This window comes from Lithobates pipiens, unplaced genomic scaffold (genome assembly GCF_037356315.1).
Source record: "Lithobates pipiens isolate NorthernLeopardFrog02 unplaced genomic scaffold, aLitPip1_a1.2 Scaffold_19, whole genome shotgun sequence".
NCBI classification, from domain to species: Eukaryota; Metazoa; Chordata; class Amphibia; order Anura; family Ranidae; genus Lithobates; species Lithobates pipiens.
Genome location: NW_027507764.1, coordinates 43,039,994 through 43,066,695, shown reverse-complemented (window position 1 = coordinate 43,066,695; position 26,702 = coordinate 43,039,994). Strand labels below are relative to the sequence as shown.

Here is a 26,702-nt window from a genome sequence, read left to right as displayed (position 1 = left end):
ATCGGCTTGCGGCTTAAAGTTTCGGCCAATCGGCTTGCGGCTTAAAGTTTCGGCCAATCGGCTTGCGGCTTAAAGTTTCAGCTAATCGGCTTGCGACTTAAAGCTTCGGCCAATCGGCTTGCGACTTAAAGTTTCGGCCAATCGGCTTGCGGCTTAAAGTTTCGGCCAATCGGCTTGCGGCTTAAAGTTTCAGCCAATCGGCTTGCGGCTTGAAGTTTCGACCAATCGGCTTGAGACTTGAAGTTTCGGCCAATCGACTTGCGACTTGAAGTTTCGGCCAATCGGCTTGCGGCTTAAAGTTTCAGCCAATCGGCTTGCGGCTTGAAGTTTCGACCAATCGGCTTGAGAGTTGAAGTTTCGGCCAATCGGCTTGCGGCTTGAAGTTTCGGGTAATCGACTTGCGGCTTGAAGTTTCGGCCAATCGGCTTGCGGCTTGAAGTTTTAGCCAATCGGCATGCGACTTGAAGTTTCGGCCAATCGGCTTGCGACTTGAAGTTTCGGCCAATGGGCTTGCGGCTTGAAGTTTCGGGTAATTGGCTTGTGGCTAGAAGTTTCGGCCAATCGGCTTACGGCTTGAAGTTTCGGCCAATTGGCTTGAGGCTTGGAGTTTCAGCCAATCGGCTTGCGGCTTAAAGTTTCGGCCAATCGGATTGCGGCTTGAAGTTTTCGGCCAATCGGCATGCGGCTTAAAGTTTCGGCCAATCGGATTGCGGCTTGAAGTTTCAGCCAATCGGCTTGAAGTTTCGGCCAATCGGCTTGTGACTTGAAGTTTCGGCCAATCGGCTTGCGGCTTGAAGTTTCGGCCTATCGGCTTGAGGCTTGAAGTTTCAGCCAATCAGCTTGCAGATTGAAGTTTCGGCCAATCGGCTTGCGGCTTGAAGTTTTGGCCAATCGGCTTGCGGCTTGAAGTTTTGGCCAATCGGCTTGCGACTTGTTCGGCCAGTCAGCTTGCAACGTGACATGTTAGGTATCTATTTACTCGGCATAACTTCATCTTTCACATTATGCGAAAAAAATGGGCTAACTTTACTGGTTTTCTTTTTTTAGCACAAAACTGTTTAAAAAATAAAACTTGTTTGAAAAATTAATACTCAAATACCACACGAGATACAAAGTTGCAACCACCGCCATTGTATTCTCTAGGGTCTTTGCTAAAAAAACATGTTTGGCGACTTGATGATCAGCCAATGGGCTTGCGACTTGATATTCAGCCAATGGGCTTGCGACTTGATATTCAGCCAATGGGCTTGCGACTTGTTCGGCCAAACGGCTTGCGGCTTGAAGTTTCGGCCAATCGGCTTATGGCTTGAAGTTTCGGCCAATCGGCTTGAGGCTTGGAGTTTCGGCCAATCGGCTTGCTGCTTAAAGTTTTGGCCAATCGGCTTGCGGCTTGAGGTTTTCGGCCAATCAGCTTGCGGCTTGAAGTTTCGGCCAATCGGCTTGCGGCTTGAAGTTTTCGGCCAATCAGCTTGCGGCTTGAAGTTTTCGGCCAATCGGCTTGTGGCTTGAAGTTTCGGCCAATCGGCTTGCGGCTTGAAGTTTCGGCCAATCGGCTTGCGGCTTGAAGTTTCGGCCAATTGGCTTGAAGTTTCGGTCAGTCGGCTTGCGGCTTGAAGTTTCGGCCAATCAGCTTGCGACGTGACATGCTAGTTATCTATTTACTCGGCATAACTTCATCTTTCACATTATGCGAAAAAATGGGCTAACTTTACTGGTTTTCTTTTTTTAGCACAAAACTGTTTAAAAAGAAAAGTTGTTTGAAAAATTGATGCGCAAATACCGCACGAGATACAAAGTTGCAACGACCGCCATTGTATTCTCTAGGATCTTTGCTAAAAAAACATATGTTTGGCGACTTGATCAGCCAATTGCGACTTGAAGTTTTGGCCAATGGGCTTGCGACTTGATATTCAGCCAATGGGCTTGCGACTTGATGTTCGGCCAATGGGCTTGCGAATTGTTTGGCCAATGGGCTTGCGGCTTGAAGTTTCGGCCAATCGGCTTGCGGCTTGAAGTTTCAGCCAATCGGCTAGCGGCTTGAAGTTTCGGCCAATCGGCTTGCGACTTGAAGTTTCGGCCAATCGGCTTGCGGCTTAAAGTTTCAGCCAATCGGCTTGCGGCTTGAAGTTTCGACCAATCGGCTTGAGACTTGAAGTTTCGGCCAATCGGCTTGCGACTTGAAGTTTCGGCCAATCGGCTTGCGGCTTAAAGTTTCAGCCAATCGGCTTGCGGCTTGAAGTTTCGACCAATCGGCTTGAGACTTGAAGTTTCGGCCAATCGACTTGCGACTTGAAGTTTCAGGCAATCGGCTTGAAGTTTCGGCCAATCGGCTTGCGACTTGAAGTTTCGGCCAATCGACTTGCGACTTGAAGTTTCAGCCAATCGGCTTGAAGTTTCGGCCAATCGGCTTGCGGCTTAAAGTTTCGGCCAATCGGCTTGCGGCTTAAAGTTTCAGCCAATCAGCTTGCGGCTTGAAGTTTCGACCAATCGGCTTGAGACTTGAAGTTTCGGCCAATCGGCTTGCGGCTTGAAGTTTCGGGTAATCGACTTGCGGCTTGAAGTTTCGGCCAATCGGCTTGCGGCTTGAAGTTTTAGCCAATCGGCATGCGACTTGAAGTTTCGGCCAATCGGCTTGCGACTTGAAGTTTCGGCCAATCGGCTTGCGGCTTGAAGTTTCGGGTAATTGGCTTGCGGCTAGAAGTTTCGGCCAATCGGCTTACGGCTTGAAGTTTCGGCCAATCGGCTTGAGGCTTGGAGTTTCAGCCAATCAGCTTGTAGATTGAAGTTTCGGCCAATCGGCTTGCGGCTTAAAGTTTCAGCCAATCGGATTGCGGCTTGAAGTTTTCGGCCAATCGGCATGCGGCTTAAAGTTTCGGCCAATCGGATTGCGGCTTGAAGTTTCAGCCAATCGGCTTGAAGTTTCGGCCAATCGGCTTGTGACTTGAAGTTTCGGCCAATCGGCTTGCGGCTTGAAGTTTCGGCCTATCGGCTTGAGGCTTGAAGTTTCAGCCAATCAGCTTGCAGATTGAAGTTTCGGCCAATCGGCTTGCGGCTTGAAGTTTTGGCCAATCGGCTTGCGGCTTGAAGTTTTGGCCAATCGGCTTGCGACTTGTTCGGCCAGTCAGCTTGCAACGTGACATGTTAGGTATCTATTTACTCGACATAACTTCATCTTTCACATTATGCGAAAAAAATGGGCTAACTTTACTGGTTTTCTTTTTTTAGCACAAAACTGTTTAAAAAATAAAACTTGTTTGAAAAATTAATACTCAAATACCACACGAGATACAAAGTTGCAACCACCGCCATTGTATTCTCTAGGGTCTTTGCTAAAAAAACATGTTTGGCGACTTGATGATCAGCCAATGGGCTTGTGACTTGATATTCAGCCAATGGGCTTGCGACTTGATATTCAGCCAATGGGCTTGCGACTTGTTCGGCCAAACGGCTTGCGGCTTGAAGTTTCGGCCAATCAGCTTGCGGCTTGAAGTTTTCAGCCAATCGGCTTGCTGCTTAAAGTTTCGGCCAATCGGCTTGCGGCTTGAAGTTTTCGGCCAATCAGCTTGCGGCTTGAAGTTTTCGGCCAATCGGCTTGTGGCTTTAAGTTTCGGCCAATCGGCTTGCGGCTTGAAGTTTCGGCCAATCGGCTTGAAGTTTCGGCCAATCAGCTTGCGACGTGACATGCTAGTTATCTATTTACTCGGCATAACTTCATCTTTCACATTATGCGAAAAAATGGGCTAACTTTACTGTTTTTTTTTTTTTTTTAGCACAAAACTGTTTAAAAAGAAAAGTTGTTTGAAAAATTGATGCGCAAATACCGCACGAGATACAAAGTTGCAACGACCGCCATTGTATTCTCTAGGATCTTTGCTAAAAAAACATATGTTTGGCGACTTGATCAGCCAATTGCGACTTGAAGTTTTGGCCAATGGGCTTGCGACTTGATATTCAGCCAATGGGCTTGCGACTTGATGTTCGGCCAATGGGCTTGCGAATTGTTTGGCCAATGGGCTTGCGGCTTGAAGTTTCGGCCAATCGGCTTGCGGCTTGAAGTTTCAGCCAATCGGCTAGCGGCTTGAAGTTTCGGCCAATCGGCTTGCGACTTGAAGTATCGGCCAATCGGCTTGCGGCTTAAAGTTTCAGCCAATCGGCTTGCGGCTTGAAGTTTCGACCAATCGGCTTGAGACTTGAAGTTTCGGCCAATCGACTTGCGACTTGAAGTTTCAGGCAATCGGCTTGAAGTTTCGGCCAATCGGCTTGCGACTTGAAGTTTCGGCCAATCGACTTGCGACTTGAAGTTTCAGCCAATCGGCTTGAAGTTTCGGCCAATCGGCTTGCGGCTTAAAGTTTCGGCCAATCGGCTTGCGACTTAAAGTTTCGGCCAATCGGCTTGCGGCTTAAAGTTTCGGCCAATCGGCTTGCGGCTTAAAGTTTCAGCCAATCAGCTTGCGGCTTGAAGTTTCGACCAATCGGCTTGAGACTTGAAGTTTCGGCCAATCGGCTTGCGGCTTGAAGTTTCGGGTAATCGACTTGCGGCTTGAAGTTTCGGCCAATCGGCTTGCGGCTTGAAGTTTTAGCCAATCGGCATGCGACTTGAAGTTTCGGCCAATCGGCTTGCGACTTGAAGTTTCGGCCAATCGGCTTGCGGCTTGAAGTTTCGGGTAATTGGCTTGCGGCTAGAAGTTTCGGCCAATCGGCTTACGGCTTGAAGTTTCGGCCAATCGGCTTGAGGCTTGGAGTTTCAGCCAATCAGCTTGCAGATTGAAGTTTCGGCCAATCGGCTTGCGGCTTAAAGTTTCGGCCAATCGGCATGCGGCTTAAAGTTTCGGCCAATCGGCTTGAAGTTTCGGCCAATCGGCTTGTGACTTGAAGTTTCGGCCAATCGGCTTGCGGCTTGAAGTTTCGGCCTATCGGCTTGAGGCTTGAAGTTTCAGCCAATCAGCTTGCAGATTGAAGTTTCGGCCAATCGGCTTGCGGCTTGAAGTTTTGGCCAATCGGCTTGCGGCTTGAAGTTTTGGCCAATCGGCTTGCGACTTGTTCGGCCAGTCAGCTTGCAACGTGACATGTTAGGTATCTATTTACTCGACATAACTTCATCTTTCACATTATGCGAAAAAAATGGGCTAACTTTACTGGTTTTCTTTTTTTAGCACAAAACTGTTTAAAAAATAAAACTTGTTTGAAAAATTAATACTCAAATACCACACGAGATACAAAGTTGCAACCACCGCCATTGTATTCTCTAGGGTCTTTGCTAAAAAAACATGTTTGGCGACTTGATGATCAGCCAATGGGCTTGTGACTTGATATTCAGCCAATGGGCTTGCGACTTGATATTCAGCCAATGGGCTTGCGACTTGTTCGGCCAAACGGCTTGCGGCTTGAAGTTTCGGCCAATCAGCTTGCGGCTTGAAGTTTTCAGCCAATCGGCTTGCTGCTTAAAGTTTCGGCCAATCGGCTTGCGGCTTGAAGTTTTCGGCCAATCAGCTTGCGGCTTGAAGTTTTCGGCCAATCGGCTTGTGGCTTTAAGTTTCGGCCAATCGGCTTGCGGCTTGAAGTTTCGGCCAATCGGCTTGAAGTTTCGGCCAATCAGCTTGCGACGTGACATGCTAGTTATCTATTTACTCGGCATAACTTCATCTTTCACATTATGCGAAAAAATGGGCTAACTTTACTGTTTTTTTTTTTTTTTTAGCACAAAACTGTTTAAAAAGAAAAGTTGTTTGAAAAATTGATGCGCAAATACCGCACGAGATACAAAGTTGCAACGACCGCCATTGTATTCTCTAGGATCTTTGCTAAAAAAACATATGTTTGGCGACTTGATCAGCCAATTGCGACTTGAAGTTTTGGCCAATGGGCTTGCGACTTGATATTCAGCCAATGAGCTTGTGACTTGATGTTCGGCCAATGGGCTTGCGAATTGTTTGGCCAATGGGCTTGCGGCTTGAAGTTTCGGCCAATCGGCTTGCGGCTTGAAGTTTCGGCCAATCGGCTTGCGACTTGAAGTTTTGGCCAATCGGCTTGCGGCTTAAAGTTTCAGCCAATCGGCTTGCGGCTTGAAGTTTCGACCAATTGGCTTGAGACTTGAAGTTTCGGCCAATCGACTTGCGACTTGAAGTTTCAGGCAATCGGCTTGAAGTTTCGGCCAATCGGCTTGCGACTTGAAGTTTCGGCCAATCGACTTGCGACTTGAAGTTTCAGCCAATCAGCTTGAAGTTTCGGCCAATCGGCTTGCGACTTGAAGTTTCGGCCAATCGGCTTGCGGCTTAAAGTTTCAGCCAATCGGCTTGCGGCTTGAAGTTTCGAACAATCGGCTTGAGACTTGAAGTTTCGGCCAATCGACTTGCGACTTGAAGTTTCAGCCAATCGGCTTGAAGTTTCGGCCAATCGGCTTGCGGCTTAAAGTTTCGGCCAATCGGCTTGCGACTTAAAGTTTCGGCCAATCGGCTTGCGGCTTAAAGTTTCGGCCAATCGGCTTGCGGCTTAAAGTTTCAGCCAATCGGCTTGCGGCTTGAAGTTTCGACCAATCGGCTTGAGACTTGAAGTTTCGGCCAATCGGCTTGCGGCTTGAAGTTTCGGGTAATCGACTTGCGGCTTGAAGTTTCGGCCAATCGGCTTGCGGCTTGAAGTTTTAGCCAATCGGCATGCGACTTGAAGTTTCGGCCAATCGGCTTGCGACTTGAAGTTTCGGGTAATTGGCTTGCGGCTAGAAGTTTCGGCCAATCAGCTTACGGCTTGAAGTTTCGGCCAATCGGCTCGCGGCTTGAAGTTTTGGCCAATCGGCTTGCGACTTGTTCGGCCAGTCAGCTTGCAACGTGACATGTTAGGTATCTATTTACTCGGCATAACTTCATCTTTCACCTTATGCGAAAAAATGGGCTAACTTTACTGGTTTTCTTTTTTTAGCACAAAACTGTTTAAAAAATAAAACTTGTTTGAAAAATTAATACTCAAATACCACACGAGATACAAAGTTGCAACCACCGCCATTGTATTCTCTAGGGTCTTTGCTAAAAAAACATGTTTGGCGACTTGATGATCAGCCAATGGGCTTGCGACTTGATATTCAGCCAATGGGCTTGCGACTTGATATTCAGCCAATGGGCTTGCGACTTGTTCAGCCAAACGGCTTGTGGCTTGAAGTTTCGGCCAATCGGCTTATGGCTTGAAGTTTCGGCCAATCGGCTTGAGGCTTGGAGTTTCGGCCAATCGGCTTGCTGCTTAAAGTTTTGGCCAATCGGCTTGCGGCTTGAGGTTTTCGGCCAATCAGCTTGCGGCTTGAAGTTTTCAGCCAATCGGCTTGCGGCTTGAAGTTTCGGCCAATCGGCTTGAGGCTTGGAGTTTCGGCCAATCGGCTTGCGGCTTGAAGTTTTGGCCAATCGGCTTGCGGCTTGAAGTTTTCGGCCAATCAGCTTGCGGCTTGAAGTTTTCGGCCAATCGGCTTGTGGCTTGAAGTTTCGGCCAATCGGCTTGCGGCTTGAAGTTTCGGCCAATCGGCTTGAAGTTTCGGTCAGTCGGCTTGCGGCTTGAAGTTTCGGCCAATCAGCTTGCGACGTGACATGCTAGTTATCTATTTACTCGGCATAACTTCATCTTTCACATTATGCGAAAAAATGGGCTAACTTTACTGTTTTTTTTTTTTTAGCACAAAACTGTTTAAAAAGAAAAGTTGTTTGAAAAATTGATGCGCAAATACTGCACGAGATACAAAGTTGCAACGACCGCCATTGTATTCTCTAGGATCTTTGCTAAAAAAACATATGTTTGGCGACTTGATCAGCCAATTGCGACTTGAAGTTTTGGCCAATGGGCTTGCGACTTGATATTCAGCCAATGGGCTTGCGACTTGATGTTCGGCCAATGGGCTTGCGAATTGTTTGGCCAATGGGCTTGCGGCTTGAAGTTTCGGCCAATCGGCTTGCGGCTTGAAGTTTCAGCCAATCGGCTTGCGGCTTGAAGTTTCGACCAATCGGCTTGCGACTTGAAGTTTCGGCCAATCGACTTGCGACTTGAAGTTTCAGCCAATCGGCTTGAAGTTTCGGCCAATCGGCTTGCGACTTGAAGTTTCGGCCAATCGGCTTGCGGCCTAAAGTTTCAGCCAATCGGCTTGCGGCTTGAAGTTTCGAACAATCGGCTTGAGACTTGAAGTTTCGGCCAATCGACTTGCGACTTGAAGTTTCAGCCAATCGGCTTGAAGTTTCGGCCAATCGGCTTGCGGCTTAAAGTTTCGGCCAATCGGCTTGCGACTTAAAGTTTCGGCCAATCGGCTTGCGGCTTAAAGTTTCGGCCAATCGGCTTGCGGCTTAAAGTTTCGGCCAATCGGCTTGCGGCTTGAAGTTTCGACCAATCGGCTTGAGACTTGAAGTTTCGGCCAATCGGCTTGCGGCTTAAAGTTTCAGCCAATCGGCTTGCGGCTTGAAGTTTCGAACAATCGGCTTGAGACTTGAAGTTTCGGCCAATCGACTTGCGACTTGAAGTTTCAGCCAATCGGCTTGAAGTTTCGGCCAATCGGCTTGCGGCTTAAAGTTTCAGCCAATCGGCTTGCGGCTTGAAGTTTCGACCAATCGGCTTGAGACTTGAAGTTTCGGCCAATCGGCTTGCGGCTTGAAGTTTCGGGTAATCGACTTGCGGCTTGAAGTTTCGGCCAATCGGCTTGCGGCTTGAAGTTTTGGCCAATCGGCATGCGACTTGAAGTTTCGGCCAATCGGCTTGCGACTTGAAGTTTCGACCAATCGGCTTGCGGCTTAAAGTTTCGGCCAATCGGCTTGCGACTTGTTCGGCCAGTCAGCTTGCAACGTGACATGTTAGGTATCTATTTACTCGGCATAACTTCATCTTTCACATTATGCGAAAAAAATGGGCTAACTTTACTGGTTTTCTATTTTTAGCACAAAACTGTTTAAAAAATAAAACTTGTTTGAAAAATTAATACTCAAATACCACACGAGATACAAAGTTGCAACCACCGCCATTGTATTCTCTAGGGTCTTTGCTAAAAAAACATGTTTGGCGACTTGATAATCAGCCAATGGGCTTGCGACTTGATATTCAGCCAATGGGCTTGCGACTTGTTCGGCCAAACGGCTTGCGGCTTGAAGTTTCGGCCAATCGGCTTGCTGCTTAAAGTTTCGGCCAATCGGCTTGCGGCTTGAGGTTTTCGGCCAATCAGCTTGCGGCTTGAAGTTTCAGCCAATCGGCTTGCGGCTTGAAGTTTCGCCCAATCGGCTTGCAGCTTAAAGTTTCGGCCAATCGGCTTGCGACTTGAAGTTTCGGCCAATCGGCTTGCGACTTGAAGTTTCGGCCAATCGGCTTGCGGCTTTAAGTTTCGGCCAATCGGCTTGCGGCTTGAAGTTTCAGCCAATCGGCTTGAAGTTTCGGCCAATCGGCTTGCGACTTGAAGTTTCGGCCAATCGGCTTGCGGCTTGAAGTTTCGGCCAATCGGCTTGCGATTTGTTCGGCCAATCAGCTTGCGACGTGACATGCTATCTATTTACTCAGCATCACTTCATCTTTCACATTATGCGAAAAAAAATGGGCTAACTTTACTGTTTTTTTGTTTTTTTAGCACAAAACTGTTTAAAAAAGAAAACTTGTTTGAAAAATTGATGCGCAAATACCGCACGAGATACAAAGTTGCAACGACCGCCATTGTATTCTCTAGGGTCTTTGCTAAAAACACATATGTTTGGCGGCTTGAAGATTCGGCCAATCGGCTTGAAGTTTTGGCCAATCGGCTTGCGGCTTGAAGTTTCAGCCAATCGGCTTGAAGTTTCGGCCAATCGGCTTGCGGCTTAAAGTTTCGGCCAATCGGCTTGTGGCTTAAAGTTTCGGCCAATCGGCTTGTGGCTTAAAGTTTCGGCCAATCGGCTTGCGGCTTGAAGTTTCGGCCAATCGGCTTGAGACTTGAAGTTTCGGCCAATCGACTTGCGACTTGAAGTTTCGGCCAATCGGCTTGTGGCTTAAAGTTTCGGCCAGTCGGCTTGCGGCTTGAAGTTTCGGCCAATCGGCTTGAGACTTGAAGTTTCGGCCAATCGACTTGCGACTTGAAGTTTCGGCCAATCGGCTTGCGGCTTGAAGTTTCGGCCAATCGGCTTGCGGCTTGAAGTTTCGGCCAATCGGCTTGCGGCTTGAAGTTTCGGCCAATCGGCTTGCGGCTTGAAGTTTCGGGTAATCTGCTCGCGGCTTGAAGTTTTGGCCAATCGGCTTGCGACTTGTTCGGCCAGTCAGCTTGCAATGTGACATGTTAGGTATCTATTTACTCGACATAACTTCATCTTTCACATTATGCGAAAAAATGGGCTAACTTTACTGGTTTTCTTTTTTTAGCACAAAACTGTTTAAAAAATAAAACTTGTTTGAAAAATTAATACTCAAATACCACACGAGATACAAAGTTGCAACCACCGCCATTGTATTCTCTAGGGTCTTTGCTAAAAAAACATGTTTGGCGACTTGATGATCAGCCAATGGGCTTGCGACTTGATATTCAGCCAATGGGCTTGCGACTTGTTCGGCCAATCAGCTTGCGGCTTGAAGTTTCGGCCAATCGGCTTGCGGCTTGAAGTTTTAGCCAATCGGCATGCGACTTGAAGTTTCGGCCAATCGGCTTGCGACTTGAAGTTTCGGCCAATCGGCTTGCGGCTTGAAGTTTCGGGTAATTGGCTTGCGGCTAGAAGTTTCGGCCAATCGGCTTACGGCTTGAAGTTTCGGCCAATCGGCTTGAGGCTTGGAGTTTCAGCCAATCAGCTTGCAGATTGAAGTTTCGGCCAATCGGCTTGCGGCTTAAAGTTTCGGCCAATCGGATTGCGGCTTGAAGTTTTCGGCCAATCGGCATGCGGCTTAAAGTTTCGGCCAATCGGATTGCGGCTTGAAGTTTCAGCCAATCGGCTTGAAGTTTCGGCCAATCGGCTTGTGACTTGAAGTTTCGGCCAATCGGCTTGCGGCTTGAAGTTTCGGCCTATCGGCTTGAGGCTTGAAGTTTCAGCCAATCAGCTTGCAGATTGAAGTTTCGGCCAATCGGCTTGCGGCTTGAAGTTTTGGCCAATCGGCTTGTGGCTTGAAGTTTTGGCCAATCGGCTTGCGACTTGTTCGGCCAGTCAGCTTGCAATGTGACATGTTAGGTATCTATTTACTCGACATAACTTCATCTTTCACATTATGCGAAAAAATGGGCTAACTTTACTGGTTTTCTTTTTTTAGCACAAAACTGTTTAAAAAATAAAACTTGTTTGAAAAATTAATACTCAAATACCACACGAGATACAAAGTTGCAACCACCGCCATTGTATTCTCTAGGGTCTTTGCTAAAAAAACATGTTTGGCGACTTGATGATCAGCCAATGGGCTTGCGACTTGATATTCAGCCAAAGGGCTTGCGACTTGATATTCAGCCAATGGGCTTGCGACTTGTTCGGCCAAACGGCTTGCGGCTTGAAGTTTCGGCCAATCGGCTTATGGCTTGAAGTTTCGGCCAATCGGCTTGAGGCTTGGAGTTTCGGCCAATCGGCTTGCTGCTTAAAGTTTTGGCCAATCGGCTTGCGGCTTGAGGTTTTCGGCCAATCAGCTTGCGGCTTGAAGTTTTCAGCCAATCGGCTTGCGACTTGAAATTTCGGCCAATCGGCTTGCGGCTTAAAGTTTCGGCCAATCGGCTTGCGGTTGAAGTTTTGGCCTATCTGTTTGCGATTTGTTCGGCCAATCAGCTTGCGACGTGACATGCTATCTATTTACTCGGCATAACTTCATCTTTCACATTATGCGAAAAAAAATGGGCTAACTTTACTGTTTTTTTGTTTTTTTTAGCACAAAACTGTTTAAAAAAGAAAACTTGTTTGAAAAATTGATGCGCAAATACCGCACGAGATACAAAGTTGCAACGACCGCCATTGTATTCTCTAGGGTCTTTGCTAAAAACACATATGTTTGGCGGCTTGAAGTTTCGGCCAATCGGCTTGCGGCTTGAAGTTTCGGCCAATCGGCTTGAGACTTGAAGTTTTGGCCAATCGGCTTGCGGCTTGAAGTTTCGGGTAATCGACTTGCGGCTTGAAGTTTTAGCCAATCGGCATGCGACTTGAAGTTTCTGCCAATCGGCTTGCGACTTGAAGTTTCGGCCAATCGGCTTGGAGTTTCAGCCAATCAGCTTGCAGATTGAAGTTTCGGCCAATCGGCTTGCGGCTTAAAGTTTCGGCCAATCGGATTGCGGCTTGAAGTTTTCGGCCAATCGGCATGCGGCTTAAAGTTTCGGCCAATCGGATTGCGGCTTGAAGTTTCAGCCAATTATTATTTTATTTTTTTTCCTTATTAAACCGCTACTTACCTGGTATTTTGGTGTGACGTCATCCAGAGGTTTCTGGCTGTTCCAGGTTCATCCAGCGCACCTCCCAATGACATCCTGCTAGGCCCACCCTCTCTATCTTTATAGAATGAAAGGCTTTGCTGCCCCCAGGGATATGTGACATGCATGTCCCAGGAGGCAAAGGGAGGGCATTGCACGCCATTCGCCTAGGAGAGTGACATGGCAAAGGAATGCAGGGCTAAAGAATCTTGTAAAATCTTCTTTTTTTTTTTCTTTTTTTAAGTCAGTGCAGAGGACCGGAGAGGAGGGAATTATTGTTTAGAGGGTGAAGATCCAATTTAAGGTCTAACAGATTAGCCTTAAAGCAGAACTTCACCTGGATGTACTGGACATCCTTCCACGTGCAAATTTTTTTTTTTTTTTTTTTGACAGTTATGTTTTTTCCTTTTTGCCTGCCAGCCCCTCAGCTTCTATTCTTGCATAGAGAAGAAGGACGTCTCTAGCGATGTGAAGCTTTGTGGAATATTCCCATCACATATCCCAGGATGCTTCACTTTCAATTTACAGGCCCTAAACGAGGACAAGCAAAGATGACCGCGCAGGACAGGGACTGTGACGGCTGCGCAACAGATCAGAGCAGAACAATACTGGATTCAGTGGGCACTTAATTATCTGAATTGAGGACAAACCAGCCTAATGAGTAAAAGGGGTAGAAATCGAAGGCCATACTAAAATTTTGTCTTTAAAATGGGCTATACTGTATGTTTATAAGCTGTAATATATATATATATATATATATATATATATATATATATATATATACCGTATATACTCGAGTATAAGCCGAGATTTTCAGCCTCTTTTTTGAGGCTGAAAGTGCCTTATACTTATGGCTTATACTCGAGTCATCGCCGTCTGACTGCTCGATCAGCGTATCGAGCAGACAGACGGCGGACATACTACAATTCGAAAGCCGCGCCTCCGCCTCCGCCTCCGCCTGTGATAGGCGGAACACTGAATTTCCCAGCAGCCTGTGTTCCGCCTATCACGGACATCGTCTCATCCTCGTCCGTAGTACGAGGATGAGACGATGTCCGTGATAGGCGGAACACAGGCTGCTGGGAAATTCAGTGTTCCGCCTATCACAGGCGGAGGCGGAGGCGCGGCTTTCGAATTGTAGTATGTCCGCCGAGGCGCCGACGAAGAGCGGCGATCCTGGCAAGGCACGGGACGGAGGCAAGGCAAGGCACGGCACGGGACGGGACGGAGGCAAGGCACGACACGGGACGGAGGCAAGGAGGCAAGGCACGGCACGGGACGGAGGCAAGGAGGCAAGGCACGGCACGGGACGGAGGCAAGGAGGCAAGGCACGGGACGGAGGCTCGGGACACAGGCTCGGGACACAGGTAGGCTGGACACACACACACACACACACACACACACACACACACACACACACACACACATGGACACACACACACAGGGATGGATGGATGGAGACACACACACACAGGGATGGATGGATGGATGGAGACACACACACACAGGGATGGATGGATGGATGGAGACACACACACACAGGGATGGATGGATGGATGGAGACACACACACACAGGGATGGATGGATGGATGGAGACACACACACACAGGGATGGATGGATGGATGGAGACACACACACACAGGGATGGATGGATGGATGGACACACACACACACAGGGATGGATGGATGGATGGACACACACACAGGGATGGATGGATGGATGGACACACACACACACAGGGATGGACGGACACACAGGGATGGACGGACACACAGGGACGGACACACACACAGGGATGGACAGGCATGTCTCACCCTCGGCTTATACACGAGTCAATAAGTTTGCCAGTTTTTTTGGGGGGTAAATTGGGGGCCTCGGCTTATATTCGGGTCGGCCTATACTCGAGTATATACGGTATATAAAATATAATTTTTTTTAATCTATATATATATATATAATTTTTTTTTTTTTTTTTTTATTGTATACAGTCTAAAAGTGGTTTTATATATTTGTTTTATCAAATTAGGAAAATAACCTGTCTTCCTGTGTAGATGAAAACAAATTAAGCAGAAATAAAGTCCGACTTACAGTACTCACTAGTCTATTCTATCATGTCCTGCAGGTCTTCAGCAAACTGATCAGGAGATATAAATACCTGGAAAAAGCCTTTGAAGACGAAATTAAGAAGGTAAGTTATGCTATAGCAGTTGGGCAGGGGCTGGACATTCCAAATGACTCCTACGAAGACACTTCCTCCTAAACAGAATCCACTACTGAGCTCTTTTTTTTCCCCTCCTCTGATTATCCCCATTGGAAATGTAGCCATTAGTAGGATTCACAAGGTACTCCAGTTGGAACCGCAAGTTCTGGGATGGAATCAGTTGACTATTTCGGATCCCCATTCAGTCCAGTTTCATAGGGCTTTGCAGCGCCTTTTATATTTGTTTGGTTTACTGATTTTTTTTTTTATCAGCCCCTGAGGCGGTGGGATTTTAAACCCATGAAACGCATCGTTTATTTGCCAACTGGGCCCCCTGACTTCATCAGCATGAAAGAGATTAAAGGAACAATGGATGTCTCCTATCTCCCAAGGGGGACATCAACAGAGATAAAGGGGTGAGTATAGGGACTATTACGGGGCACATGAAGTATTTTTATATAAGAGATAAGTATCAAGACAATAAGTCATAAAAAACAATTTATTTAAAGAAAACAAATGAATAAGAAACATATAAAAGTATATACGAGGTCTCAAAATACAGTTGGTAGAGACTCATGAGGTGTTCAACTAGTTTCGCTTAATTGCTTCGTCAGGATAACACCTAAGTCTGCAGATATACAAGTAGGTATAAACATGTCGTTAGTATCAATAGATACAAAACTCACAAATATTAATAAATTTAATTTAAATAAATCTATACAGTTTGTTGAGACATGAGAGAAAAAAATGTCATCATTACAATTTGAACATAGAGGCATATTCCTACCTCTCCTTTCAAGCCCACTCTCTGCTCCCGGTCAAGCCCAAAGGTGCAAAGGGAGAAGGTTCCTCCCGGCGACTGGGGGAGGAATAAATCACAGTGCCAGCGACAAGTTGAAAATGTTATAAGGGTTTGCTGGGTATATAAAGATATTAATATGATCATAAGGATGAAGTAAATTGGAAGTAAAATGAAGATTTAATGAAGGGATGTGAGGAAAACCACCGCAAAAAGGAAGCAAAGAAGAATATATACCCCCGGTGAACTAGAATAAAATTAAGGGATTGTGAGGAGAGCCAGAGGTGGTATCTATACACTCGATAGCTGAGAAGAGTTCCGTGGTTGGGAAAGAAGGTACAAAATGTGAGTAAATAAAGGTGAACTGGGAAAGATCAGTGAATCAAAACACAAGATCCATTAGGAAGTAAGGTCAGAAGGGGTGAATGAAAAAGGAACAAGGTGTAGTTACCAGAATAAATGTTAAAATTTTACCTCCTCTTGGGAAAGCAAGAAGAAGAGATTTTGGGGATCCCGGGGGAGAGGGAAGCCAGAAGACTAGCTCTAGAAGGTAGTAAACCAGGGATTAGCTAGGAGACAGGGGCGACAAACGGTCCATCTCGAATTGGCCCAATGTTCAGTAGATTCAAGTGTTTCCCACCAGTTCCTTTTTCATTCACCCCTTCTGACCTTACTTCCTAATGGATCTTGTGTTTTGATTCACTGATCTTTCCCAGTTCACCTTTATTTACTCACATTTTGTACCTTCTTTCCCAACCACGGAACTCTTCTCAGCTATCGAGTGTATAGATACCACCTCTGGCTCTCCTCACAATCCCTTAATTTTATTCTAGTTCACCGGGGGTATATATTCTTCTTTGCTTCCTTTTTGCGGTGGTTTTCCTCACATCCCTTCATTAAATCTTCATTTTACTTCCAATTTACTTCATCCTTATGATCATATTAATATCTTTATATACCCAGCAAACCCTTATAACATTTTCAACTTGTCGCTGGCACTGTGATTTATTCCTCCCCCAGTCGCCGGGAGGAACCTTCTCCCTTTGCACCTTTGGGCTTGACCGGGAGCAGAGAGTGGGCTTGAAAGGAGAGGTAGGAATATGCCTCTATGTTCAAATTGTAATGATGACATTTTTTTCTCTCATGTCTCAACAAACTGTATAGATTTATTTAAATTAAATTTATTAATATTTGTGAGTTTTGTATCTATTGATACTAACGACATGTTTATATCTGCAGACTTAGGTGTTATCCTGCCGAAGCAATTAAGCAAAACTAGTTGAATAAACACTTCATGAGTCTCTACCAACTGTATTTTGAGACCTCGTATATACTTTTATATGTTTCTTATTCATTTGTTTTCTTTAAATAAATAGTTTTTTATGACTTATTGTCTTGATACTTATCTCTTATATAAAAATACTTCATGTGCCCCGTAATAGTCCCGATACTCACTCCTTTATCTCTGTTGATGTCCCCCTTGGGAGATAGGAGACATCCATTGTTCCTTTAATCTAATGGGATGAGGGTGCACACATACTATTACTAAATTACTATATCTTTCTAAGCGCTCTTCTTTTCCTAAGCATGAAAGAGATAGTGGGAGATACCTTTTTGTATTTAAGGATACATATATGAATACAATGCTGTAGGGTGTGGGGGATGATGGCACACTGTAAATTGATTATTACAGCTGTTGTGGAATATATTGCTCTGTAATATTATATTGGCCTTTGGCTATACTTACAAGTTTGTGTTTTTTTTTAATCTGTGAAGGGCGCCTCTAGAGTGCCATATATTTTGGTGTTTCATGGGCCCAAGCGAGCCCACCCCTATACCAACAGTTACTACCCCTGAGCCCTCTACCCCCCCCCCCCCCTTATCCTTTTTTTTTATCCTTTTTTTATTATCCTTTCTTTTTTCTACCCCCCCCCCCCCCTTTTATCCTTTTTTTAATTATCTTTTTTTTTTATCCCCTTCATCTTTCTGTCACTCTCCTTTCTTCTCTCTTCTTTTCCATATAATGTTCCTGTATACCCAAAACGGAAGTTATATTTATTTTACAGGATCTGACCTCAACCACTGAACTTTACCAGAAATATGTTATGTCATTAGCTAGCCAATAAAGAATTAAACTCTAGAAGGCAGTACAAGGGACTCAAAATTGTTATAATTGTATGATTTGAATCTACAACACAGAAGACTCCGGTGTTATATATATATATATATATATATATATATATATATATATATATACGTTGGACATTATTATGTACTGATCACCTAACAATAGCCTTACCTTCATTGTCTTAGTTAACTGGAACAAAACCACATCAAGAAGTTATTTAGATCGATTTTATTGCGATTTTGCCGGTGATTTTGGATTTTTTAAATGCCTGTCTTCCGTTCCCAACCCACAGAAACCCCCCCGCAGCAGGGGGATCTGGTGGGCAGAAAGGGTTGATCTGTGTGGCAGGGGGATAAATCTAGGAACCAATCGCTTGTATGGCTCCCCTGAACAGCTTTCAGCTGCTGCAGGAAGATCCATGCAGGGGATCAGTTTCTGTAATCGCCCCCCCCCCCCACCCCCCCTCTGCTGCACCGATTACCTCTCCTGTCCATGATCAGATTTACCCTATTGCGTTTACTATGCCTAAAGCGGAACAGTCATTTTTTCATCTTTCCATCTATTAAATCTTCTGCCCTTGTTGTTGTTTTAACTTTGAATAGTAAAACATTTTATCCTGCCAGTAAATACCTTTATACAGCCCACTTCCTGTTTCTTGTCTGGTAAAAAGCCTTGGGTTATGACATCATGCACAGCTCTCTCGCACTCTAGTGAGAGTTTTCCAGGAAGAGAGGGAGGATGAGTCTTAAAAGGTCCAATGAGAGCTGCAGATCTGAAGGCGTGCCTTTTTGTAAATCCAGGAAGTGAACAGGCAGCAGCATCAGCTGCACACAGTTAAAATGGATGCAGCCATAGTGGAGGGAGATTTCTGCAGCATATTTGGCAAGTACGGAATCACAGTATATATAAAATAAGTAAAGTGGTTGGAGGGAAGCTTCAGAATGTCAGCAGCTACAAATACTGCAGCTGCTGACTTTTAAAATATGGACACTTACCTGTCCCAGGGCACTCGCGATGTAGGCACCCGCGATGTCGGCACCCGAAGCCGATCTGTCCCTCAGCTATCGGGTGCTGCCGCCACCATCTTTGGTAAGGGAATCAGGAAGTGAAGCCTTGTAGCTTCACTTCCTGGTTCCCTACTGCGAATGCGTGACTCGCGCTGCATGATTCCACTTGTCCTTGCTGCCTCCTGGGACCTGTGTGTCTCCCAGAAGACAGCAGGGAGGGATGGAGAAGGTGCTGGAAGTGGTGTAGATACCCGTGTGTGGCTTGGGTATCTATGCCCGGAAGTAGGAGCAAAATTCCTGTATTAGACAGGGATTTGCGCCCCCCCGCAAGGTGCCAAATGTGACACCAGAGAGGGGGAGGAACCGCAAAAGCAGAAGTTCCATTTTTGGGTGGAACGCTGCTTTAAGTTTATGCATGAACAGGAGCCTCTGTCTCCTGTTCATTCATCTGCATTGCAGCTGAGTCTGCAGAGAGAGGGACTGGGGAATGTTTCCTCCGTTTCTTTCTGTGCCTCAAAAGTTAGACTTCAGGGGTTTTATGCCCCGTACACACAAGTGGATTTTCCATCAGAAAAATCTTGGATGGTTTTTCCGAAGGAATTCCGCTCAAGCTTGGCTTGCATACACACGGTCACACAAAAGTTCTCTGAACTTTCGAACGCCAAGAACGCGATACGTACAACACTACGACGAGCCGAGAAAATGAAGTTCAATGCTTCCGAGCATGCGTGGAATTGTTTCCGAGCATGTGTAGGAATTTTGCGCGTTGGAATTTTTACAGACGATCGGCATTTCCGATCTGAACTTTTTCCGACCAAAAAAAATGGAGAACCTGCTCTCAATCTTTTGCTGGCTGAAATTTTGGCAGCAAAAGTCCGATGGAGCGTACACACGGTCGGAATTTCTGACCAAAAGCTCTCTTCCGACTTTTGCTTGCGGAATTTCTGATCGTGTCTATGGGGCTTTAGACTGATATTTCACCAAAGCATCAGGGAAAAAAATGGGGAACATTTTTAAAAATGTAGTAAAATAATAAACAAAAAATACATTTAAAATAAAAAATGTACCTTTTGCTAGTATAGACAAAAATCCAGGCCATAGATTGGGGCCCAGTGTCGATGGGCTTTTGTTCATGTATGAACTGCTTCTCAGTCAATAGGAATGCAATAGCGCAGGGATCTGCAATTAGTGGACCTCCAGCTGTTGCAAAACTACAAGTCCCATCATGCCTCTGCCTCTGGGTCTCATGCTTGTGGCTCTAAGAGTCTTGCTATGCCTCATGGGACTTGTAGTTTTGCAACAGCTGGAGGTCCGCTAATTGCATATCCCTGCAATAGCTGATTAAAGCAAGTTGGTACAGGTCAGGAGGAAGCCTGCTGCAGGTCAAATGCACCTGTCAATGGATGCAGAATGATCCTAGAAACGCCTTTTGTTCTTGTGTCAGATACAAGTGCAATGCAAGCCTAATGTCGCGTACACACGATCAGAATTCTCGTTGGAAAAAGCTCTGATGGTTTTCCCGCCGGTCTTCCATTCAAGCTGTCTTGCCTACACATGGTCACACCAAATTCCGATAGTTTATAATGCGGTGACATACAACACATACGGCGGGACTAGAAAAAGGAAGTTCAATAGCCAGTAGCCAATAGCTTCGGTCTCGTAGTTGAATCTGAGCATGCGTGATTTTTGGTATGTCGGAATTGCACACACACGATCGGAAAATTGAGAACATGTTATCAATTTTTGGCTGGCGGAAATTCGGACAGCTAAATACCGATGGAGCCTACACACGGTCACATTTTCCAATGAAAAGCTCTCATTAGTGCCGTTTCACACAGGGGCGACACAACTTGCAGCGCGACTCACAGACACGACCTGCACACGACTTCAGCAGCGACTTGCAAAACGACTTCTGTATAGATGTCAATGCAAGTCGCCTGAAGTCGCACCAAAAATAGTACAGGAACCTTTGTCTAAGTCGTAGCGACTTGAGTCGCTCCTATTAGAACGGTTCCATAGTACAGAACGGAGCGTGACTTGTCAGGCGGCTAAGTCGCCTGACAAGTCGCTCCTGTGTGAACCGGCACTTAGGGCTCTTTCACACCATCAGAGTTGGACAGCAAATGGCTCGATGTCCAATGGCTTCAGTTCAGTTCAGTTCAGTAAAGCTTGTGGACATATGAGAGCGGAGGATAGATTGCAATAGCCTGACACCTTTGCAAGGGCTGCCTGTTGAGTATTGATGTTCTATAAAATTGCAGATGACTAATTACTGGTAGGTGAGTGTTCATAGACCAGTAACTAATAGATTTGGGAATCTCGTTAAATCTTACATCATGTGTGCATTTATTTTTTCTTGTAAAGCTGGTCTCTGATTACGTTTTTTTTTTTTCTAACTACTTCAGCTTCTACTGTTTCTCAAGGCGTTTTCGGACAGCGAACAGACCAAGCTAGCTGTGCTGACTGGCATATTATTGGCTGGTGGAACCCTCCCGGCCACTATTCTCACAAGTCTCTTTTCCGAGAATATCGTCAAAGAAGGTACTCCATGATTTTTTTTTTTTTGTTTTATGAAGATGTTTTCTGCTCTCCAGCAGAAGTTGTAAAACCATTCCACGTGGCCTCCCTGACCCTTCTAGCTGATTTATGGGGTTTCCTCTGCCAAAAATCCCAATGGTCAACTGATTTAATGTGGCAAAGCAGTTTCAGGACTACCATCACCTCAAGATAGTCTCTTCCTGCATAGAAACCAATTCCTCTGCCATGGGATTCGATGGGTAGTGCACACAATAGACCAGGGATCTCCAAACTTCGGCCCTTCAGCTGTTGCGGAACTACACGTCCCAGGAGGCATTGTAAAACACAGACATGACTAGGCATGATGGGGATTGTAGTTCCTTAACAACTGGGAGGGCCATAGTTTGGAGATCCCTGCTAGACAATCATCCATAAAGCAGTGGGTTTCTGAGGCCATGCTGTTTTGCTCCAAAAATAGTCACTTCAGTTATACAATCCTATGAAAAGAAAAATTCCTGCTTACCTATAGCCTAATCTGCACATGAGTGGGATAATTGTAGTGAGTATTTATACAATGAGGATTGTCCTGCCGCCCATGTAACACATACACTAAAGGACAATAAAAAATGCACCACCAATAAGTCCACCAAGGTCCACCATAGACCAAAGAATGATGATTTAAATGTTCAAAAAATGAATAGTGAAGACGGCAAAATAAAGTCTCTTAATAAATCGATGTACTTATTTGGATTGAATGAACCACCACCGTGCTCCACAACATAAGTGAAAACCACCACCAATTGGAAAGCCGCTTACCAGAGGGTAAGCACAAACAGCGTTTGGCTATAACCCAGCTGCGGCCTTTGGTATCCAAACTATATATATATATATATATATATATATATATATATATAACTATATCTACCAGGAAACCACCCCGCGATCAGGGTGAAACATCCAAAAATTAAAAATGTACACTATTTTGTCAAAAGTATTGGGATGCATTTTAATGACATCCTAGTCTTAGTCCATAGGGTTCAATATTGAGTTGGCCCACCCTTTGCAGCTCTAAGGCCGCGTACACACGCGGGGACTGTTCGCTCACCTTTGTCCGCTGAACAGTGTTTCAGCGGACAGTCCGCTCATGTGTGGGCTTCAGCGGACAGTTTCAGCGGACAGTCTGACGAACAAAGTTTTTCGGAAATTCCGGAAAACTGTCCGCTGAAACTTAGTTTGAGCGGACAGTCCGCCCGTGTGTAGGCTTGTTCGTCAAACTAAGTTCCGCGCATGCTCAGAAAGGATTTACACGGCGAAGGTTGCATTGCAGTGTATAGGACGTCGTATTTCTAGTCCCGTCGTACGTGCCGTTCACGTCATCGCGCAAGTTTCAGCGGACTGTTCGTTCGTCGTGTGTGGCCAAGTCCGTCCATGCTAATTTTGAGCGGACTGTCCGCTCAAACTGTTTGACGAACAAAGTTGGGCGAACAGTCCCCGCGTGTGTACGCGGCCTAACAGTTTCAACTCTTCTGGGAAGGCCGTCCACAAGGTTCAGGAGTGTGTCTAAGGAAATGTTTGACCATTCTTCCAGAAGCGCATTTGTGAGGTCAGGCACTGATGTGGACGAGAGAGCCTGGCTCGCAGTCTCCGCTCAAATTCATCCAAAAGGTGTTCTATTGGGCTGAGGTCAGGACAGTGTGCAGCCCAGTCAAGTTCCTCCACCCGAAAGCTCGCTCATCCGTGTCTTTTATGGACCTTGCAGGGTTGACCCAACATGTAAAGGTCAATGGAAAAGCACCACAAACACCCCACAACTGCGTGCAATACACACAGTTGCACTGTGATTATCGGCACAAATGGGGTTAAAACAGGCGGTGAGAAGGCGTTGCATTGCTTCCTCACCACCTATCAGTAGCCTCTGGAGTTTGATCCTAACACGGATCGGGCTTCATTAAGACTAGTGGTTGCAGGGCAGCACAAATGTGCATCTAAACTAGACACAGATCTAAATCCACAGGGCATCACAAACATGCTTATACAAAGATGCAGGCTAACTAGCCTTTCCTAGCAAATGAACATTGCCAATAGAGTATGTATGTAGTAAGGCTACACTAAAAAAACACTTCGCTCCTGGTATAGCTGGTCCTCAATTTCCTCCTTGAACAGGACTTCACATATCACGTTTTCAAAAGAAACCAGTATGTTCTGGTTTTCTTGTAGTGTAAATTGAATGTCAGCACCAGGTGAAGTCCTATTTTTCCATTTGTGCCACTGGCTTTTTAGTTAGAAGGTTTGTTAGCTATTCCCACATATAGGATTATTGGACATGGGGGGGGGACTTTTAAGGGTGCTTAATGAAAAAAGATGATAAATTGTATTAACATTTCATTATTCACAATGTTAATAAGTAAAATCTTACACAATCTATACATAGTCTTGTTGTTATTTACTTTAGTGGTATAGCAGTATAAATTCCCAACATGTTTCGCCCTTTTGGGGCTTATTCAGGGAAAATCATAGCCGCTAATTATCTGAAAGCGATGTCAGGAAAAAACGGAATATAACTAACAATGGCATACTAGTATAACACATAATTCATAAAACATTAGTTATTCAGTATTCGCAGTATTGGCCTTGTGCCACCATGGGCATACCCCTTTCTACTTCCATCACCTTCTTACACCAGTGAAACATTCAGGGAAACATTTCCCAACTCCAAACCCTATATGAATGAATACAAGTCAATTGTGCTGCATAATTCCTGGTTCAATTTCTGCTTAATGTTTGCATTGTTTATCAGGACAGGCTTGTTTGAGAAGTATTTTTATGTTTCTTAAGCTCTTATAGTTGGTGTGTCCATAGCCTGTGTGTCCATACTCTGGCCACAAGTTCATTTTAAAACAATATGCAAGGAAAAAGAAAATCAAAACATTGCGCCGCCAACCTATCAAATAGAAGCGCACACAACAAAATAGATCATTTTTGTTCAGAATAAATAATTACATAAAGTGTATCGCTAGAACTGTCCGTTTCATGGCTTGAACTGAATTGGTGCCAAACAATCAATGATATGACAGAAAATAAATGAAAAAGTGAAATTTGTGTAATGAATATATAATAATAACAAACGTTTGTATCATACACAATTCGTAATAATGTGGCTCATGTAGTGAAATATTAAACACACCAATAGACCACCAGATCCAAGGATGCAACATATAGCAACCAGCTGCTATACCCCAGTATAGCAGCAATGATTGGAACACTATTTACTGGAGAGGGATCTTTCAGAAATTTGGGGACGCAACGTCAGAGGCCAGAGTTGTCGGAAAATAAATGAAAAAGTGAAATTTGTGTAATGAATATATAATATATAACAAACATGTATCATACACAATTCATAATAATGTGGCTCGTGTAGTGAAATATTAAACACACATTGTCATTAAGAGAAAATATAAGGTAAATAAAATTTGTGCAAAAAGTCCTTTTCTGTGCAAAAAAAAAAAAGTGGAGAAAAAAAAGTCCCAAGTGATAAACCAAATATTAAAAATTGTTGAAAGATGAATAGACCACCAGATCCAAGGATGCAACGTCTAGCAACCAGTGTGACAACACCACCACCTCTGCAGATGTAGGCCAAATAGCTCGGACCCCCAAGAAAATAGGTTCTGCGAGTCTTACACGCTGTGTAATATCGGTAGACAACTCTGGCCTCTGACGTTGCGTCCCCAAATTTCTGAAAGACCCCTCTCCAGTAAATAGTGTTCCAATCATTGCTGCTATACTGGGGTATAGCAGCTGGTTGCTATACGTTGCATCCTTGGATCTGGTGGTCTATTGGTGTGTTTAATATTTCACTACACGAGCCACATTATTATGAATTGTGTATGATACATGTTTGTTATTATATATTCATTACACAAATTTCACTTTTTCATTTATTTTCCGTCATATGATTGTTCGTTTGGCACCGATTCAGTTCAAGCCATGAAAGGGACAGTTCTAGCGCTACACTTTATGTAATCATTTTAAATCAATGAATATGTTTTAGATGACCATGTTCTAGCGGTAACAATATGGCTGAATAATTATATCTTGTAGGCATTTCTGCCTCTTTCGCCGTAAAACTTTTTAAAGCATGGATGTCCGAGAAAGATGCCAACTCTGTGACGTCATCTTTACGGAAAGCCAATCTGGACAAGCGGTTACTGGTAAGTAAATGGTCCAGCAGGAATATGGGCAGTAAATGTGTTTTTTTTTTTCTTTGCTTCAATGTTGCATTTGACTATTTACCTTTTTAGTTAGTGTGCAGCAGTAAAGCCTTCTAAAGCCCCGTACACACTATCAGATTATCTGCTGAGTTTTTCCTTCAGATTTACCAAAACCATGTAGTAGAAGGGCCTGCCTGATTGTATACACATTGAAACTCCTAAGGTTTGTCCTCATATTATATGGTTTTGGTAAATCTGAAGGAAAAACTCAAGCAGATAATCTGATAGTGTGTATGGGGCTTTAGAACAAAGTATTTTAATTCTAACGGGTATACCAAAAATAAGAGGATTATTCCTTCTTTCAGGAGAATGGGCGGAGCCATGAAATTATATCCCAACAGACAAATGCTCACCCAGAATGGCTGGTGTATAGTGCACACACACACCACCTAATCTTATACAGCCAATTATTTCACTCTGCGTATAGCCGTTTCAGGCTTTTTGGTCATCGTCAGTGCAGTGTATAAAAACCATGGCTTCTATGGGATAGAGCTAGTTACTTAACAAGACAGTACGGTATACCCATACAAGCTGTGGTAAGAAGGAATTAAAAATCCCACCCAAGTAAACCACTAACACAGCACCATAGAGCCGCCTTAGAGCAGAAGGTATTCCCATGTCCGTTCTATCACATATCCCGAAACAGGAAATATGATTCCTCATTTCAGGATGGTGAGTGGAGTCATACAAATCATGGGCAGCACCGTGGTGTAGTGGTTGGCACATTTGCCTAGCAGCAAAAGGGTCGCTGGTTGAAATCCCAACCACAAAACCACCTGCCGGGAGTTTGCATGTTCTCCTTGTGCTTGGGTGGGTTTTCTCTGGTTTGCTCCCGCACTCCGAAGACATGCTGGTAGGTTAATTGGTCTAAATTGGTCCTAGTATGTGTATGTATGTGTGTTAAGGACTTTAGATTGTAAGCTCCCTGAGGGCAGGAACTGATGTGAATGTACAATGTATATGTAAAGCGCTACATAAATTGACGGTGCTATATAAGTACCTGAAATAATAAATACATTTCCTATATGTCCCAACAACCAGATGCGCGCATATATATATATATATATATATATATATATATATATATAGGAAATTGTTCATAGGATATGACCTATACTACAGTATATTACCAAAAGGATTGGGATGCCTGTCCTTACATGCACATCAACTTTAAAGGGAACCCAGTCTTAGTCGGTAGGGTTCAATATTGAGTTGGCCCACCCCTTGCAGCTTTAACAGCTTCAACTCTTCTGGGAAGGCTGTCCACAAGGTTTAGGAGGGTGTCTATGGGAATGTTTGACCACTCTTCCAAAAGCACATTTGCGAGGTCAGGCACTGCTGTTGGTTGAGAAGACCTGATTTGCAGTCTCTGCTCTAATTGATCCCAAAGGTGTTCTATCAGTTGAGGTCAGGACTCTATGCAGGCCAGTCAAGTTCCTC

The 26,702-nt window shown here is 44.9% G+C and overlaps 1 protein-coding gene across 1 annotated transcript in view; it reads left to right on the top strand.

Moving 5' to 3' along the window:
• The window catches only part of BZW2 (basic leucine zipper and W2 domains 2), a 234,318-nt gene that overhangs the window by 166,646 nt on the left and 40,970 nt on the right, over positions 1–26,702 (top strand). The window contains exons 5-7 of the mRNA XM_077490692.1: positions 14,463–14,528; positions 20,880–21,015; positions 25,093–25,202. Of these exons, the coding sequence (XP_077346818.1) occupies positions 14,463–14,528; positions 20,880–21,015; positions 25,093–25,202 (312 nt within the window). The remainder of the gene's footprint in view (positions 1–14,462; positions 14,529–20,879; positions 21,016–25,092; positions 25,203–26,702) is intronic.